The sequence below is a fragment of the Myotis nattereri genome, assembly GCF_964212035.1.
Source record: "Myotis nattereri genome assembly, chromosome: 7".
NCBI lineage: Eukaryota > Metazoa > Chordata > Mammalia > Chiroptera > Vespertilionidae > Myotis > Myotis nattereri.
Genome location: NC_138082.1, coordinates 10,810,535 through 10,829,981, shown reverse-complemented (window position 1 = coordinate 10,829,981; position 19,447 = coordinate 10,810,535). Strand labels below are relative to the sequence as shown.

The following is a 19,447-nucleotide window of genomic DNA, read 5'->3' as shown; positions in this document are numbered from 1 at the left end:
AATAGATATTTACGAGTGTTGCAAGGTGCTTGTATCCAGGCAGCTGCTGAGTGACTTTTGGGTAAACATTCATTTGGGTATATATCCATGCAAGTCAGAGGAGATTTTCCTTTATGTTTCCAGGTTCCTGTGGTCTCTGTGATGGCTGCTGGTTCTTCCCTAAGGATAATGGAGTAGTAGTTTATACCGTTACACAGGGCAGTCAGGAGATTCTGAAAATCAAATAAAAGAAACTATGAGATGTCAGAGATATGAATGAGGTGGGGCTCAGACAGAAGACGAGTGTATTTGAAGAAAATTTAAATTTGGCAAGAGAAGGACAGAGTGACAGGAAAGAGCAGGGACAACAGAACATCAGGTGGGAATTGGAAAGCCTTTTGGTTTTATGCTTTCATTGTCTGAATGAGAAGAAAATGTCCCCAGAGGTAAACTGACTTTTCAATAGCACAGAATACTTAGTCCATAGAGGCTGAAGTAGAGAAAGATGAACAGAATGAAGGCTGGTAGCAAGGGGAGAAGTTGAAAGTCAGAAGTGGAGGGAATATGAGAGGCTGAATCAGTGCCTAGAGTTTAGGGAAGGAGCACTTTTTTCTTCTTTTTTTTTTTTGGTGGTGGTTTGTTGGTAGAAGAAGGAAGACAGAATAGAGGTATTGTGGAGTAGGTTTATTTAAAACAGAAGCCAAAGACAAACTTTCCTGACAAAGAAATAACATCTGTAACTGAAATGCTGTTTCTGCAAATTCCATTGTTAGCTGTTCTCCTCATGGCTGGTGACAATGAAGAGGGTGAGAACTCTGGCAACTGCCCAGTGGGTGCAAAAGGGATGTGTGTGTGTGTGTGTGTGTGTGTGTGTGTGTGTGTGTGTGTGTGTTTCTGTGTGGTGTGGTGTCCTCAGAACATACCTGGAGAGGAGAATGTCAGCGTAGTTCTTCTGAGTATCCCGTACTCTGGGACCCTGTGCCCTTCTGAAGGTTGTTTGTAAAGCCTGGGTTCCTGGGCAGCTGAATGTCTGCTGAGGTAGCCAAGACTTCCCTAATCTCCACATTCTCAGTGTTTCCTTCCTGGCACCTTTCTTCATTCTCTCTCCTTCCCAATGCCTTTTCTTCTCCTCATTCTATGTGTTCTTTTGCCTCAGCCTTCCAGGAGGAGATCTCCTTCAAACTGATCCACAGCTCATCCTTCTACAACCATTCCTGGGTGAAAATTCGGCACTCTGCTTGGTTGGGTGACTTGCAGACTCATGGCTGGGACACCAACTCTGGCAGAATTATTTTCCTGCGTCCTTGGTCGAATGGAAACTTGAGCAAGAAAGAGATAAAAGAACTGGAAGAGTACACCCGTGCATTCTCCATTGAATTGCCGCATGAATTTCACAGACATGTCAGTCAATGGCAGCTTAAATGTAAGTTCAATTCCCAAATTGGGGAGATGCAATGTGCTGGGTGAGGGGTGTGTGTCTCAATGAGTTCCTTATTCCAATTTTCCCCACATTCAATCTCTTCAGCATTCTCTGTCTGTACATTTATTGTAACCTATTGCACTTCATTCACCCTAGGTTATAATCACAACTGTTTCACACTATGTGCTTCCTTATTCTCTTGCTCTCACCATTTATGTCACCTTCTTTCAACCATTTGCTCACTTCATTTTCCAAAAAAAAAAAGTAATATTTTCTTCTACCTTCAACTACCACCAATTATACTTTTTCTGAACTTCTGATCAAACCAAAGTTTGTTCCATTATCTCAAAGGCCCCATTCTTCTTCTATTTCCATTTTTTTATTCCACTAATTTCATCTTTTTATTCCCTCTTTTCTCGAATTTACCATCCGTCTTTTCTAGATCCCTTTGAGATTCAGATAACAATGGGCTGTGAGCTGAACCCTGGGGGAGCCATAGTGAACTTCTATGGATTTGCTTATCAAGGATCAGAGCTCCTGCTCTTCCAGAACAATACATGGTTGCCATCTCCAAAGGGTGGAACAAGAGCTCAAAATATGTGCAGACGATTCAATCAGTACCTGGTCACCAAGAGTGTAATACAGAGGATTCTCAGTGACACCTGCCCACGCTTACTCTTGAGTATTCTTGATGAAGGGAAGGCAGATCTCCAAAGAGAAGGTCAGTCCCATATCCTTCCTCCAAGAAGTTTCTAAAATTATACCTTCCTACCTTCCCTTTAAATTGAGAATAAAGGGTCAAGAGGGAGAAGGATAATGCGTGAATTCCCAGCGTGGGATAGATGTGTCTGTCTAAGCTGATGTGAAGATATGAACCTCCAAGTCTGTGTTAGAGTCTTTATCTGAGTATCTCTCCTGTTCTCTGCAGTAAAACCATAGGCCTGGCTGTCCACTGGCCCCAATCCTGGTCCTGACCATCAGATGCTGGTTTGCCATGTCTCTGGCTTCCATCCAAAGCCAATTTGGGTAAAGTGGATGCAAGGTGAACACGTACAACAGGGCACTCAACAAAATGGTGTCTTGCCCAATGCTGACGGGACATGGTACTTCAGGTTTACTTGGAGGTGGAAGCCACTGAGACATCTGGCCTGTATTGCCGGGTGAGACATAGCAGCCTAGGAGGCCAGGACATCCTCCTCTACCTGGGTAAGAAAGACTGGGGCCTGCACTGGGAATGGGAGTAGATGGTCCACAAGCAGAGCAGGAGAGCCATTTAAAAATTGGAGATTTGACGAAACCGGTTTGGCTCAGTAGATAGAGCGTCGGCCTGCGGACTGAGAGGTCCCAGGTTCGATTCCGGTCAAGGGCATGTACCTGGGTTGCGGGCATATCCCCAGTAGGAGATGTGCAGGAGGCAGCTGATCGATGATTCTCTCTCATCGATGTTTCTAACTCTCTATCTCTCTCCCTTCCTCTCTGTAAAAAAATCAATAAAATATATTTTTTAAAAAAATTGGAGATTTATGGCCTCCAGGCTCAAAAGAATGAAAATAATTAATTTAATAAATAGAAAAATTGAAAATGAGAGACCTGCAGAAGTAGGAAGAGGTTGAGGGTTAGATGAAAGATTCAACTCTGAAGAGGGAGGAGAGAGGAAACAAGAACAAAGATTAGGGAGGCGAACACTCAAATAAAAAAGGCAGACCAGGGAAATGCAGTAAACAGGGGGTGGGTTTGAAATGACACCTTGTGTGCACCCAAACCCACAGAACATCATCAAGGCTCCGTGGGCTGGATCATCTTGGCAGTGATGGTGCCCCTGGTGCTTCTGACAGCTCTTGCATTTTGGCTTAGGAAGCGCTGGTGAGTTTTTTGTGCCCATCTTTCCTGTTCTTTCATCCACTCCCTACTTGTCTTCCCACCTTTCTTCTCTCTCCTTAGTCCCTCTTTCCTCAGTCCCTTTCCTTCTACTCTTCAATTCTCACCTCCTCCTCATGCAGAGTAACTTCCATCTCTGTGCTTATCAGGTCACACTGTGAGCTGCCTGCCATTCTTCTTCCTTTTGAATGAGATCCAGCAGCCCTGGGATTCCAGACATATTTAAACGCAGCATGGCAATAATGTCCGCTCAGCTCTCCATGTACAACTTTGGTTGCTTATATGTTATTTGTGTGTTTAATGGTTAGTTATTAATACAAGCTAAAGGTAATTTTGCAGGACATGCATTCTGACCTAGTTCCGAGATAAAGTCTTATTTTAACTCTGGATGAAATGAGAAACTAGCAACCACGACATACTGAAAAATTGATGAATCTCAGGCCCATTTCAGATGTCACCTCTTTATGGGGGCCTTGCCTGATTCACAAGGGGAAGCAGCCTCTGAACTCCCACCACACCTTTCAGTGGACTTTGCTGAATTTACTTCTCACTTTTTATCCGTTGGTGCTGTCATGTAGGACCCTTTTCACCTTCTAATTTTAAAGCTTGAGAGCAAAGTCTATGGCTTTTTAAAATTTGTATCATGTACAAAGTGTATAACTGTATGTAATATGCTTTCAATAAAAGCCTGTGTTACGTTTGCTTAGTTTTTACCACTAAGATCAGGTACCTTAAGTTCTAAAGCAAGGCAGGAGGAAGCAAGGAAGTAATAAATGACAGTATTTTATATCCTGCTACTTAACAAAAATGCATTTTTCTATGAATATGTGAAAAAGAATATACTGTTTATAATTAAATTCAAAGTGGGGCTCAAAGTGTATGAAAAGAAAATTTGAGACAATATTCATAAAATTATACAGGAAATTCAGCACTTCCACTGGTCCAGTTCAATCCACTGGTCCAAGCATTAAGGAATGAATATTAAAGTTTAGAAGAGTACAGTAAATGCAATAGTGGCTATTTTCTTGTCATTTCTTTTAACAAAAGGAAATCTTGACAAACCAGTCCCAATCTTGGACATACCCAAGGACACAAATACTACCATATTTTAATACCTTCTAGTAAAAGCCAACCATTGAAAAGAAAAAGCCTGTCTTATTGCCAGTTATCCCACAGGTAGCAATAGCACCTTCTGAAAGGCACATTTGGCTGGTCATAAGTGTAAGAAACATTTTAAACAACAAGAAGAACCTAGAGCAAAAATAATTTTGGCATCCATGCTCACAATATTAATCAAAAAGGAAAAACATATTTTTAAAAACATAACTGCTCACAAAAAACATGACAAGCAACAGACTCAGTCATGATCAAAACCAGGACATTTACATGTCTTTATCACAACAAAATCTTTAAGGGTAAAAAAATAACTTATAAAAACTATGTAAATAATAAAGTTATCCCATTCCTATTTTAAATTACTTTGGATTAAGGATATACGAAACTTTACAGAAAAATGTGAATTAGACCAACATGCACAACAGAGTAAAAGAAAAAATTTACAAAGTGGCATTCTAGCTGTAAAATACCCTTGTAACTTGTAGGGATGGAGACACAAGAAAGTTAAGTGTGAAGCAAAGAAAAGTACGTGGATTTAACAGAACACAAGTAATCCCAAAACAGGCCTGTGTGTTTTAACCTTGTCTTTAACTTCTTCTTCCTGCCTTTTAAGCTAACTCACCTAACTTCAGCTTTACCTTTCCTGTACTGCTGACAGAGCAGTTCTCTGTGGTGAAATGGTAAAGTCAAAGGCAAAGAATAAAAGTTCTCAGTAAACCAACCAGAACATTGTGAATGTCTGTTTTTAAATAGGCATCTGTATTTGAATAACTAGGAGTTAAACAGTTACTGAACAGACCGGCCTATAAACGAATTCCTGTAAAAAATTATTGGTTTTGTGTATATATTATATTTTATACTAGAAGCCCAGTCCCTCTAGTATAAAATATACTAGAGGCCTGCACCCTCTCACAGTCCAGGAGCCCTCTGAGGATGTCGGACATCCTTAGTGCTGCCAGGGAGGCAGGAGAGACTCCTGCCATGGCTCTGCACTCCCCAGCCATGAGCCTGGTTCAGGGTTTCTGGCTGAGTAGTGCTCTCCCTGTAGGAGCATACTGACCACCAGGGGGCAACTCCTGCATTGAGTGTCTGCCCCCTGGTGGTCAGCTTCATAGCGACCAGTTCTTCTGCTGTTCTATTGATTTGCATATTAGCCTTTTATTGTATAGGATGTTTATTCATAAAGACCTGCTTGTAATAAAGATAAATCTTTAAAAAGCTGCTTGTATCAGTCACCTCTTCTGTCCTGCCTCACATTTTCTCAGCCCATTTCCACCCCTCCTCCCCCAGTGACTGCAATGCAACAGCACCGAACTTTAGCTGCCCTGCAAATCTTTCCCATTGCGTCCTAAGGCTTTTACATGATGTGGTCAGGACACCCGTGAGAAGGGATTATCAGCTATGGGTGCTCAAAACTGCAGATGTAGGGGCATTGACACCTCAAGGACAGTCCTTGACTTTGCAGGGTGTGGATCATTGAACATTTTTGTGTGTGTGTATACTGATAACATAAACATTCATTTCTCATAAGAATATGCATTGAAATAGAATTGCTGGGTCACAAGGAGGTACATATTTTTTACATTTAATAGAAACAGGTTTTCACAGTGCTTCTACCAGTTTACCTTTCATCTTCTCCACACCTCACTCATATTTGATATTATTAACCCCTTTAATTGTAGCCATTCTTTGTGTGGGTATTTTTGGCTATCAAATTATTGTTTATGGTTTGTATTTTCCTGTTGACTAATGGTACTTAACATATGCCTATTAGCCATTTAGATACACTTTTTTATGAAGTACCAGTTTAAATTTTTAGCTACTTGCATGTGTGTGTGTGTGTGTGTGTGTGTGTGTGTGTGTGTGTGTGGTGAGGAAGAATGTCGGTCTTTTTTCTGATTGATTTGAAGCTCTTTATAATGTGTGTATACTACTCCTTTGCTGAATGTATGTATTGTGAATATTTTCTAACAGTCTCTGGTTTACATTCTACTCTCTTAAACTCGTATTATGTTGGAAAGAATTTTTAATGGGATACAATTGATTAATATTGTTCTTTATAATGATAGTTATTTACTCCTGTAAATTATTTACTCCTTCTCCAAGGTCATGAGATAGTCTCCTTAAACTGTGGTGGTCAAACGTGACTGGGCATCAGCAGCATCTGTGAGGTGTTTTTGCTTTTTCTAAAAAAGGAAATGTTTGTTTACATACCTCCAGAATGTCTAGTTCTTTAGGTCAGGAAAGACGCATAACTTGCATTTTTTTAAGAACTTTCAGATGATGCTGATTCTGGTGGTCTGAGGATCACACTTTGAAAACCACTTTATCTTTAAGAAGCTTATCTTTTACATTTAGATATACTGGTATAATATGCCTGGACTTGATTTTTGTGTGTGCTATGAAATGGGGATAAAAGTTAAATTTTTCCATGTCAGTAAACTAATAATGACATGCAGCACCAATTATGTTGTAATTTAAGTACTATCTGTATAAAAATGACCTGTTGTTGAACTCCTTATTTTGTTCCATTCTTCTGTGAGTCTATCCTTGACCAATGTAATGTAAGAGAGTAATGTTAATTATTTTACATTTAGTAGATCTTAATAACCACTGCTCTTCCTACTATGTTGTTGTTGTCGTTTTCCTTCAAGTGTATCTTGTAAAAGAAGAGGAAAAAATGTAAGAAAACAATACAGAAGTACAGGCTTTTTGGAAGCGCATTAGCTCAGGGCTTCGGGGAAGGAAGGGAAAAGGCATCACATGGGCAGCTCTGGTGAGCAAGCAGAAGGAAACAGGTCTGGCAGACACTGCCCTGCCACCTCCTTCAGTGTGTAAGGAGAGTCAAATAAACCAATGCAAACACCATTCCCCCACTCCGGAGAGAACCGGGACTGAGGGGCGTCCGCCTAGGCGTTGTGTACCTGCTTCCCACCCCTTATCCAAATGGACAGGTTAGGGGGTTAAGGGGAGGAGGAGGAGCCTTGCAGGAAGAGGATTCCCTGGAACCTCACCCCTGCCCTCCCTCAGGACACGACATCTTAGAGTGCAGGGCGTGACCCCGCCCCCAGCAGGTTTGCATATCTCAGACCCTGTGGTACTTCCAGGCTTCGGGCATTCCTGTGTCTTCCCTGCCTCCGGGCCACTGACCCTCACTGTCTCCTACCCCAGAAGCACTCTCTCCTCCCCAGCTTTCGGTCTTTACAGCCTAAAAATGCATGGTGGGCTTAGCTGCTTCTCCATGGATTTTATTTGATAAGAACCCAGCAAAGTCACTTAACAAATGAGCTGCTCAGACCTCATCAGGGACAACGAATGACACACCTTACTTGGCTTTGATAGCAAAGCCATCTTATGCTTTTATTTTTTTTTAATACATTTTTATTGATTTCAGAGAGGAAGGGAGAGAGAGAGAGATAGAAACATCGATGGGAGAGAATGATTGGTCAGCTGCCTCCTGCATGTGCCCTACTGGGGATCGAGCCTGCAACCCAGGCATGTGCCCTTGACCAGAATCGAACCTGGGGCCCTTCAGTCCTCAGGCTGAACCTCTAGCCACTAGGGCAAGCAATCCTATTCTTAAAGACTTGATTTTTGTCATAAACAAGTGGATTTGAATAATATCAAACCAATATACATTTTTTAATGAAATGTCTCTTCATTTCTACTAATGCAATTCTACCTTAAAGCTTATGTTGTATAATCTATACTAAAAGAAGGGTAATATGCTAATTAGACTGGACATCTTCCAGACATCAATCCAGATGTCCTTGTACACAGAACCATGGTGGCGAGGGCCTATGCACCGGTGGTCAGGGCAACCAGGTTGGCAGGGGAGGGGAGTTAGGGGCAATCAGGCCAGCAGGCAGGTGAGAAGTTAGGGCCAGCAGTCCCAGACTGCAAGAGGGATCGGGCCTAATCCGGCAGTCAAAATCCCACAAGGCATCCTGAATTGGAGAGAGCGCAAGCCAGGCTGAGAGACACCCCCCCCCCCCCCAATCCCTGTGCATGAATTTTGTGCACTGGGCCTCTAGATTTTAACATAAACTAATTGAAAGGTAAAATTTAAAAAATTAGGAAAAAGCAAAATGGAGAGGAAGAGCACGGGAGACACACAGAATGCTAGAGGGAAAGGCGACAAGATTAGAAAACATTTACTTCTTTCAACCCAGTTATTTTACAGATAAGAAAACTGAAGCCAGAATGCTGATGTGTTGTTTCCAATTCCCTGCGTCCAGCAGGCGTCTCATCCAGGAATGTATCCTGGCTCTCAGTCCTCAGATCCTGTTAGGGCAAGAGACTTGCTGTGAAGGGCAAGAAGCACCCACATCAGATACACATAGAGGCTGGAAGCCAGAAAGAGGACAGAAAAACGTGAAGCCAAGTGGGAGGGAAAAGAAGATGCTCAGTAAAAGACACATGAGTGTAAGAGGCAGTGGATTTCTCTAGCAGGGAAGTTGAGGTCACTGCTGCTGGGGAGTGGGGGTTCAGAGTGTGTGAGACTGTGTGGGAGGGGAGCTCCCGTCTGGGTTCTGAGGAGAGCTTCAGAGCAGTGGTTGCCAAACCCTCAGACCTCACGGACCACGAGTGGTCCACAGACCACAGGTTGGTGACTTCCGCTTTAGAGGACAGAGACATTCCAGAGCTCTGATGGTGTTTGAGGAGCACCACGTAACAGCTGTTAGAGCATGAGCATGCTGGTAGCCTAAGCACCAATGGATCAAGAGAAGGGATTTCCAGGGAGGTCTGAAGACACAGGGGAAAACATGGGCGTCCTGCCCTGGCCAGTGTGGCTCAGTTCAAGGAGTGTAGTCCCGGGCACCAAAAGGGGGGCAGGCCTGTTAACAAGATTATGTGCTCCCTTGAGATGGTTACACCTGAGAGGGGTCTGGAAAAGATTACCTTTGACATTTCAAAGGTGTGTTAACCTAAATGCACAAGAACAATGGACAGAGCTTGCTGAAGGCAAAGATACATCTTTTATAGACCTGGAGCATGACTACCCGTTGTGACCTGCCTAGTTAGCAAGTTATGACAGGTCACCCTGTGAGGCTACTTTCTGTCACTGAACTTGTCAGATTTACCACCTGGCACTTTTTAAATTGAGGTATGAGAGGCAATTCTGAGGTAAAGATGAGGTAGGAATGGTTGGGGCTTCAAAAGGTTGGTAATGAGAGATGTTCAGTAACTAACAATTGGCCCTGCCATGTAGATTGGTTTGAAAATGTTTCTGCTGCCCTAACCGGTTTGGCTCAGCAGAAAGAGCGTCGGCCTGCGGACTGAAAGGTCCCGGGTTCTATTCAGGTCAAGCGCATGTACCTTGGTGGCTGGCACATCCCCAGTAGGAGGTGTGTAGGAGGCAGCGGATCAATGTTTCTCTCTATCCCTCTCCCTTGCTTTATGTAAAAAATCAATAAAAATGTATTTTAAAAAAATGTTTCTGCTGAAAGCTTATTATGGGCAAGGCCCCTCATTTAAATTCTTTAAGGGAGAAGTAAAAGTTTCTCATAAGCCTGCAGGCTCTTAATTGTCTTTGGCTCAACATAATTCCAATGCTAAGGCTCAAAATAATACAAATGTTAAAGTGGCACATTCTGGGGAGGCCTGTTCTGAACCCCTACAATACCTATGGAGTAATTTAGCTTATCAGCTTGTTAGCACCAATAGAAACCTTTTTTTTTTCTTGTATTCATGCAATTATCCCATTCTTTTCTCCTAAAATTCCCTTCCTCTCACCCTGTAATCAAGACCCTATGTGGTTTCTGCTTGAATCTGTTTGTCCCAAATTGCAATACAAATAAACTCTTATTGACTCGCGTTTTGGCTTTTTAATTTTAGGTTAAAATAATCTTAACTTTTCTCCAAAATATTTTAAGAGTTAGCCTTAGATAATTTCTGTTTACTTGTATACAAATAATTACAAAACATCCAGAGCACATTTATCTAGAAGTTACAAAGGAAAACAACATTTTAAGAGCCTTTTAAACACGATAAACATGAAAGAACAGGGTCAGCATGGACAGCAAAGACCAGTGTATGATAAAATAAGCTGGAACATCCAAGCAGGGCCAGTAAGAAGGAAATCTAGGATAAAGAACTCCAGAATATTCTATTAATTTAATTTCCCACAAATTATCACTGTTTTTAAAAATATATAATAGAAAACTTCATGCTTAGTAGCACATATTTTAATCCTAAATAAAACTGTATAAGATTCTCATTTTACCAAGTAGAAATACAAGCAAAGATTTCTGATACCTTAAACAATGATGTTTAAAATCAGTCTAATAAAAAAAATAATTGGAAGCCTGAACCCAATTATTCAATCATTCAAACTTATTTACTGAGCACCTCCAGGAGGCTAGAGTTGGGGACCTAGTACAACAGAGGTATACCGACCTAACGCCCTGAGAAAATCACTGAGGCCAAGATTCTGAGTGGCCCAAAGCAGTTAAGGGTTGGGACTTTGTCTCAAGAAGGTTTGTTTTTGTCTAGTCTATACATTATAATAAAACCCCGCACACCAAGGTTTATAGTCCTTAGTTTATGTGCTTCCTTCTTAAGTAGAATAAAAGCTCCTTGAATAAAGTGATTGCCTTGTAGACCACTAGATACTCATGAGCGTTGCAAGATGCTTGTATCCAGGCAGGTGCTGACTGACTCTTGGGTAAATCTACACTAATAAAAGAGAAACATGGTAATTGGCATACGACCGCTACCCTTTTCATTGGCTAATCAGCGAGATATGCAAATTAACTGTCAGCCAAGATGGCGGCCGGCAGCCAGGCAGCTTGAAACTAACATGAGGCTTGGTTGCCTCAATGATGGAGGAAACCAACGTTCCCCGCCTGCCACTGCAGGCCTCTGAGCGGGCATTTTAAGAAACTATGTAACAAATACCACCAGACTTCAGCCAGCAGATTCGCAACATTGTAAGCAAAGGCCAGAAACCTACTTTCAGCCGCGGAGGCCTAAGAGCTGGAGCCAAGCCTCAAGCTAAAGCTGGCCCAGAATAAAAAAAAAAAAAAGGAAAAAAGGAGCGGTTGGGAGCTTCAGTCACCCCCAGCCTGAAAACAGCTCTCAGCCCCTCACCCAGACTGGCCAGGCACCCCAGTGGGGACCCCCACCCTGAAGAATGTGTGACCACCTGCAAACAGCCATCATCCCCTCACCCAGGCTGGCCAGGCACCCCAGTGGGGACCCCCACCCTGATCCAGGACACCCTTCAGGGCAAACCAGCCGGCCCCACCCATGCACCAGGCTTCTACCCTATATAGTAAAAGGGTAATATGCCTCCCAGCTCTGGGATCAGTGGAGCCATGAGGCCTCCCGGCACTGGGATCAGTGTGACAGGGGGCAGCGCCCAAACCCCCTGATCGCCCTGCGGCTCTGTGTGTGACAGGGGGCGGGGCCACAACCTCCCTATCCACCCTGCTCTGTTCGTGACAGGGGAAGGCGCCCCAAACCCCTGATCAGCCCTGCTTTGTGCCTGATAGGGGGGAGCTTCCCAACCCCCCCCACCCCCACGGGCCCTGTTCTGTGTGTGACGGGGTAGAGCCATAACCTCCCCATCAGCCCTGCCCTGAGTGTGAGAGTGTCGGCGCCCTAACCCCCTGATCAGCCCTGCTCTGTGGATGATAGAGGGCGGTGCCCCAACCCCCTGATGGGCCCTGCTCTGTGTGTGACGGGGGCAGCGCCCCAACCCCCTGATTGGCCCTGCTCTGTGCGTGACAGGGTACAGAGCCCCAACCACCCTGATGGGCCCTGCTCTGTGAGTGACAGGGGGCAGTGCCCCAACCCCCTGATTGGCCCTGCTCTGTGCATGACCGAGGGTGGCGCCGCAATCTCCCCATGGACCCTGCCTTGAGTGTGACAGGGGACGGTGCCCCAACCCCCCATTCGGCCCTACCCTGAGTGTGACTGAGGGTGGCATCACAACCTCCCAATCTCCCTGCTCTGTGCATGACAGGGGGTGGCGCCCCAACTCCCCAATCGGCCCTGCTCTGAGCCCGACCAGGGCCTGCACCTAGGGATTGGGCCTGCCCTCTGCCACCCGGGAGCAGGCCTAAGCCAGCAGGTCGTTATCTCCCGAGGGGTCCCAGACTGCGAGAGGGCACAGGCCGGGCTGAGGGACCCCCTCTCTCCCCAGAGTGCACAAATTTTTGTGCACCGGGCCTCTAGTGAATATATATCAATGCAAGTCAAACGGAGATTTTTCTTTATGTTTCTAGGTTCCTGTGGTCTCTGTGATGGCTACTGATTCTTCCCTAAGGATAATGGAGTAGTAGTTTATATTGTTACACAGGGCAATCAGGAGTTTCTGAAAATCAAATAAAGCCACAAATGAGATGTCAGAGATGAATGAGGTGGGATGGGGCTTAGACAGAAGAAGGGAGTATTTGAAGAATATTTAAATTTGGGAAGAAAAGGACAGAGTGATAAGAAAGAGCAGGGACAACAGAACATTAGGTAGGAATTGGAAAAACATTTAGTTTTATGCTTTCATTGAATGAGAAGGAAATATCTCCAGAGGTAAACTAACTTTTGAATGGCACGTAAGACTTAGTCCATAGAGGCTGAGTTAGAGAAAGATGAACAGAATGAAGGCTGAACAAAGAAGATGCTGAAAGCCAGGTAAGAGAGAGAGAAGTGGAGGGGAAATGAGAGGCTGAATTGGTGTCTAGAGTTTAGGGAAGCAGCACTGTGTTTTTGTTTTGTTTTGTTTTTTTGGTCTGTTGTTAGACAAAGGAAGTCAGAATAGAGGTATTGTGGAGTGGTTTTTTTAAAATAGAAGCCAAAGACAAACTTTCCTGAGAAAGAAATAACATCTGTAAATGAAATGCTGTTTCTGCAAATCCCATTGTTAGCTGTTCTTCTCACAACCGCTGGTGACAACGAAGATGGTAAGAACTCTGGCCACTGCCCTGTTGGGTGCAAAAGGGTGTGTGTGTGTGTGTGTGTGTGTGTGTGTGTGTGTGTGTGTGTGTTTCTGTGTGGTGTGGTGTCCTCGGAACATACCTGGAGAGGAGAATGTCAGCGTAGTTCTCAGTATCCCGTACTCTGGGACCTTGTGCCCTTTCTGAAGGTTGTTTGTAAAGCCTGGGGCCTGGGCAGCTGAACGTCTGCTGAGGTAGCCATGGCTTCCCTAATCTCCACATTCTGAGTGTTTCCTTCGTGGCACCTTTCTTCATTCTCTCTCCTTCCCGATGCCTTTTCTTCTCCTCATTCTGTTTGTTCTTTTGCTGCAGCCTTCCAGGAGGAGATCTCCTTCAAAATTATCTACAGCTCATCCTTCTACAACCATTCCTGGATGAAAAGTCGGAACTCAGCTTGGTTGGGTGATTTGCAGACTCATGGCGTGGATAACTCTGGCAGTATTATTTTCCTGCGTCCTTGGTCCAATGGAAACTTGAGCAAGGAAGAGATAAATGAACTGGTAGAGTACCACCATGTGCTCACCCTTGAAATGCCGCACAAACTTCACAGACATGCCAGTCAATGGCAGCTTAAATGTAAGTTCAATTCCCAAAATGGGGAGGTTCAATGTGCTGGGTTAGGGGTGTGTGTGTCTCAATGAGTTCCTTATTCCAATTTTCCCCACATTCATTCAATCTCTTCAGCATTCTCTGTCTCTGCATTTACTGTAACCTATTGCATCATTCACTCTGGGTTATTATAATCACAACTCTCACACTACATGCTTCCTTATTGTCTTGCTCTCACCATTTACGTCACCTTCTTTCAACAATTTGCTCACTTCTATTTCTAAAAAAAGAAGTCATTCATTTTTTCCTCTAGCTTCAACTACCACCAATTAAACTTTTTCTAAACTTTTGATCAAACCAAACTTTGTTCCATTACCTCAAATCCCCCAAACATCTTTTTTCTTTTTTTGATTCCACTAATTTCATCCTTACTCCCTTTCCTCTAATTTATAACCCTTCTTCCCTAGATCCCTTTGAGATACAGGCAACAGGAGGCTGTGAGCTGCACCCTGGGGGAGCCATAGTAGCCTTCTTTCGATTGGCTTATCAAGGATCAGAGCTCCTGCACTTCCAGAACAATTCATGGTTGCCATCTCCAAAGGGTGGAACAAGAGCTCAGGATATGTGCAGACTATTCGATCAGTACCAGGTCATCAAGAATATAGTACAGAGGATTCTCAGTGACACCTGCCCACGATTCCTCTTGAGTATTCTTGAAGCAGGGAAGGCAGATCTTCAGAGAGAAGGTCAGTCCCATATCCTTCCTCCAAGAATTTTCTAAAATTATACCTTCCCACCTTCCCTTTAAATTGAGGATAAGTGGTCAAGAGGGAGAAGGATAATGTGTGAATTCCCAGCGTGGGATAGATGTGTCTGTCTAAGCCAGGGGTGGGCAAACTTTTTGACTCAAGGGCCACAATGGGTTCTTAAACTGGACCGGAGGGCCGGAACAAAAGCATGGATTGAGTATTTGTGTGAACTAATATAAAATCAAAGTAAACATCATTACATAAAAGGGTACAGTCTTTTTTTTTTTTTTTCAGTTTTATTCATTTCAAATGGGCCGGATCCAGCCGCGGGCTGTAGTTTGCCCACAGCTGGCTAAGCTGATGTGAAGATATGAACCTCCAAGTCTATGTTAGTGTCCTTATCTGAGTATCTCTCCTGTTCTCTGCAGTAAAACCAGAGGCCTGGCTGTCCACTGGCCCCAAGCCTGGTCCTGACCGTCAGACGCTGGTTTGCCATGTCTCTGGCTTCCATCCAAAGCCAATTTGGGTAAAGTGGATGCGAGGTGAACACGTACAACAGGGCACTCAACAAAGTGATATCCTGCCCAATGCTGATGGGACATGGTACCTTCAGGTTCTCTTGGATGTGGAAGCCACTGAGACATCTGGCCTGTATTGCCGGGTGAGACATAGCAGCCTAGGAGGCCAGGACATCCTCCTCTACCTGGGTAAGAAAGACTGGGGCCCGCACTGGGAATAGAGGTAGATGGTCCACAAGGAGATCAGGAGAGCCAAGTAAAAAAATTAGGATTTATGGACTCCAGACCCAAAAGAATGAAAATAGTTCAATAAATAGAAGAATTGAAAATGAGAGACCTGCAGAAGTAGGAAGATGTTGAGGGTTAGATGAAAGATTCATCTCTGAAAAGGGAGGAGAGAGGAAACAAGAACAAAGATTAGGGAGGCGAACACGCGAATAAAGAAGGCTGACCAGGGAAATGCAGTAAAGAGGGGGTGGGTTTGAAATGACACCTTGTGTGCACCCAAACCCACAGAACGTCATCAAGGCTCCGTGGGCTGGATCCTCTTGGCAGTGATGGTGCCCCTGGTGCTTCTGACAGCTCTTGCATTTTGGCTTAGGAAGCGCTGGTGAGTTTTTTGAGCCCATCTTTCCTGTTCTTTCATCCACTCCCTACTTGTCTTCCCACCTTTCTTCTCTCTCCTCTTAGTCCTTCTTTCCTTGGTCTCTTTCCTTTTATCTTCAATTCTCACCTCCTCCTCATGCAGAGTAACTTCCATCTCTGTTCTTATCAGGTCACACTGTGAGCCGCCTGCCATTCTTCTTCCTTTGGAATGAGACCCAGCAGCCCTGGGGTTCCAGACATATTTAAACGCAGCATGGCGACAATGTCCGTTCAGCTCTCCATGTACAACTTTGGTTGTTTATGTTTTGTTATTTGTCTGTTTAACCGTTAATTATTAATATAAGCTAAAAATAATTTTGCTTTCTGACCTGGTTCCGAGATAAAAAGTCTTATTTTAACTCTGGATAAAATGAGATCCTACCAACCGCTACATATTGAAAAACTGATGCATCTCAGGCCCATTTCAGATGTCACCTCTTTATGGGGGTCTTCCCTGATTCACAAGTGGAAGCAGCGCCTGAACTCCCACCACGCTTTTCAGTGGACTTTGCTGAATCTACTTCTCACTTTTTATCCGTTGTTGCAGTCATGTAGGCCCCTTTCACCTTCTAGTTTTTAAGCCTGAGAGCAAAGTCTATGTCTTTTTGAAATTTGTATCATTTACAAAGTATATAACTGTGTGTAATATGCCTTCAATAAAAGCCTGTGTTTAGTTTGCTTAGCATTTACCACTAAAATCAAGTACCTGAAGTTCTAGAGCAAGGAAGGAGAAAACAAGGAAGTAACTAGTGACAATATTATATATCCTGCAACTTAACACAAACGCATTTTTCTATCAATTTGTGAAAAAGAATATGCTATTTGTAAGTTAATTCAGGCTCGAGGTGTAAGAAAAGAAAATTTAAGGCAATATTCATAAAAGTACACAGGAAAATTCAGCACTTTCACTGACCTGTTCACTCCACTGGTCTAAGCAACAATAAATGAATCTTAAGTTTAGAATAGTTCAGTAAATGCAGTAGTGGCGATTTTCTTGTTATTTCCTTTAAAAAAAGAAAATCTTGACAACCCAGTCCCAATCTTGGACATACCCAAGGCTACAAATTCTGCCATTTTTTTAATACCTCCTGTGGGTGTCGGTGGCTCGCCTCCCCCTCCCACTTAAGCCGCATTATCTCCCATGGAAGCAGCTGGCCACCTACTGCGCGCGATATCGTGCGATGGGCTACTAGTATTATAATAAAGCCCCGCACACCAAGGATTATAGTCCTTAGTTTATGTGTTTGCTTCTTAAGTAGAATAAAAGCTCCTTGAATGAAGTGATTGCCTGTAGACCACTAGATACTCACGAGTGTTGCAAGGTGTTTGTACCCAGGCAGGGGCTGAGTGACCTTTGGGTAAACATACATTTGGGTATATATCAATGAAAGTCAGAGGAGATTTTTCTTTATGTTTCCAGGTTCCTGTGGTCTCTGTGATGGCTACTGGTTCTTCCCTAAGGATAATGGGGTAGTAGTTTATACTGTTACACAGGGCAATCAGGAGATTCTGAAAATCAAATAAAATAAAAAAACCAATGAGATGTCAGAGATATGAATGTGGTGGGGTAGGGCTCAGACAGAAGTGTGTATTTGAAGAAAATTTAAATTTGGCAAGAGAAGGACAGAGTGACAGGAAAGAGCAGGGACAACAGAACATCAGTGGGAATTGGAAAGCCATTTGGTTTTATGCTTTCATTGTCTGAATGAGAAGAAAATGTCCCCAGAAGTAAACTGACTTCAATAGCGCAGAATACTTAGTCCATAGAGGCTGAATTAGAGAAAGATGAACAGAATGAAGGCTGGTAGCAAGGGGAGAAGTTGAAAGTCAGAAGTGGAGGGGAAATGAGAGGCTGAATCAGTGCCTAGGGGGAAGTAGCCCTTTTTCTTTCCTTTCCTTTTTTTTTTTTTTTTTTTTTGGTGTTGGTTTGTTGGTAGAAGAAGGAAGTCAGAATAGAGGTATTGTGGAGTAGATTTATTTAAAACAGAAGCCAAAGACAAACTTTCCTGAGAAAGAAATAACATCAGTAACTGAAATGCTGTTTCTGCAAATTCCATTGCTAGCTGTTCTCCTCAAGGCTAGTGACAATGAAGATGGTAAGAACTCTGGCCATTGCACTGTTGGGTGCAAAAGGGTGTGTGTGTGTGTGTGTGTGTGTGTGTGTGTGTGTGTGTGTGTGTGTTTCTGTGTGGTGTGATGTCCTCGGAACATACCTGGAGAGGAGAATGTCAGCGTAGTTCTGAGTATCCCGTACTCTGGGACCTTGTGCCCTTCTGAAGGTTGCTTTTAAAGCCTGGGGCCTGGGCAGCTGAATGTCTGCTGAGGTAGCCATGGCCTCCCTTATCTCCAGATTCTGAGTGTTTCCTTCCTGGCACCTTTCTTCATTCTTTCTCCTTCCCAATGCCTTTTCTTCTCCTCATTCTTTTTATTCTTTTGCCATAGCCTTCCAGGAGGAGATCTCCTTCAGAATTACCCACAGCTCATCCTTCTACAACCATTCCTGGGTGAAAATGCAGAACTCTGCTTGGTTGGGTGACTTGCAGACTCATGGCTGGGACACCAACTCTGGCAGAATTACTTTACTGCATCCTTGGTCTAAGGGCAACTTAAGCAAGGAAGAGATAAAAAAAAAAAACTGGAAGAATTCTTCCATTGGTTCTCCATTCTAATGCCTCAAGGAATTCACAGACATGCCAGTCAATGGAAGTTTCAATGAAAGTTCAATTCCCAAATTGGGGAGGTGCAATGTGCTGCGTTAGGGGTGTGTGTGTGTCTCAATGAGTTCCTTATTCCAATTTTCCCCACCTTCAATCCCTTCAGCATTAAGTCTGTACATTTATTGTAACCTATTGCATTTCATTCACCCTATGTCAGTGGTTCTCAACCTTCTGGCCCTTTAAATAAAGTTCATGTTGTGACCCAACCATAAAATTATTTTCATTGCTACTTCATAACTGTAATGTTGCTACTGTTATGAATCGCAATGTAAATATCTGATATGCAGGATGGTCTTAGGTGACCCCTGAGAAAGGGTTGTTTGACCCACAGGTTGAGAACCATGACCCTAGGTTATTATAATCACAACTCTCACACTACATGCTTCCTTATTCTCTTGCTTTCACCATTTATGTCACCTTCTTTCAACAATTTGCTCACTTCAATTTCCAAAAACAAGTCATTACTTCTTCCACTTTCATCTACCACCAATTACACTTTTTCTGAACTTTTGATCAAACCAGACTTTGTTCCATTATTTCAAAAACCCCCAAACTTCTATTTCCTTTTTTTGCTTCCACTAATTTCATCTTTTTATTCCCTCTAATTTACAATCTCTCTTTGCTAGATCCCTTTGAGATTCAGATAACATTAGCATGTGAGCTGCACCCTGAGAGAGCCATATTAGGCATCTATGGATTCACTTATCAAGGATCAGAACTCCTGCAATTCCAGAACAATTCATGGCTGCCATCTCCAAAGGGTGGAACAAGAGCTCAGGATGTGAGCAGAGTATTCAATCAGTACCAGGTCACCAAGAGAGAAGTACAGAGCATTCTCAGTGACACCTGCCCACGTTTCCTCTTGAGTATCCTTGATACAGGGAAGGCAGATATCCAGAGGCTAGATCAGTCCCATATCCTTCCTCCAAGAATTTTCTAA

At 43.4% G+C, this 19,447-nt stretch overlaps 2 protein-coding genes across 2 annotated transcripts; both read left to right on the top strand.

Moving 5' to 3' along the window:
• Positions 1-266: 266 nt before the first annotated feature.
• LOC308522672 (T-cell surface glycoprotein CD1a-like) lies at positions 267-3,659 on the top strand. The gene is made up of 5 exons (XM_081096167.1): positions 267-785; positions 1,136-1,402; positions 2,328-2,605; positions 3,169-3,262; positions 3,427-3,659. The coding sequence occupies exons 1-3, from the start codon at positions 725-727 to the stop codon at positions 2,336-2,338; spliced, it is 339 nt and encodes a 112-aa protein (XP_080952293.1). The 5' UTR covers positions 267-724; the 3' UTR covers positions 2,339-2,605; positions 3,169-3,262; positions 3,427-3,659.
• Positions 2,500-19,447, top strand: LOC308522490 (T-cell surface glycoprotein CD1a-like; the record flags this gene model as incomplete). The annotated part of the gene is made up of 6 exons (XM_081095975.1): positions 2,500-2,605; positions 13,642-13,905; positions 14,346-14,624; positions 15,056-15,334; positions 18,233-18,322; positions 19,134-19,447. 6 exons carry the CDS (start codon positions 2,500-2,502, stop codon positions 19,445-19,447), a joined length of 1,332 nt encoding a protein of 443 aa, XP_080952101.1.

Bases quoted from the DNA above. Each gene is read 5' to 3' on its own strand.
- LOC308522672 (XM_081096167.1), top strand. From the start codon at position 725: ATGCTGTTTCTGCAAATTCCATTGTTAGCTGTTCTCCTCATGGCTGGT. The intron at 786-1,135 runs GTGAGAACTCTG...CTTTTGCCTCAG, and splicing joins GGCTGGTGACAATGAAGAGG to CCTTCCAGGAGGAGATCTCC.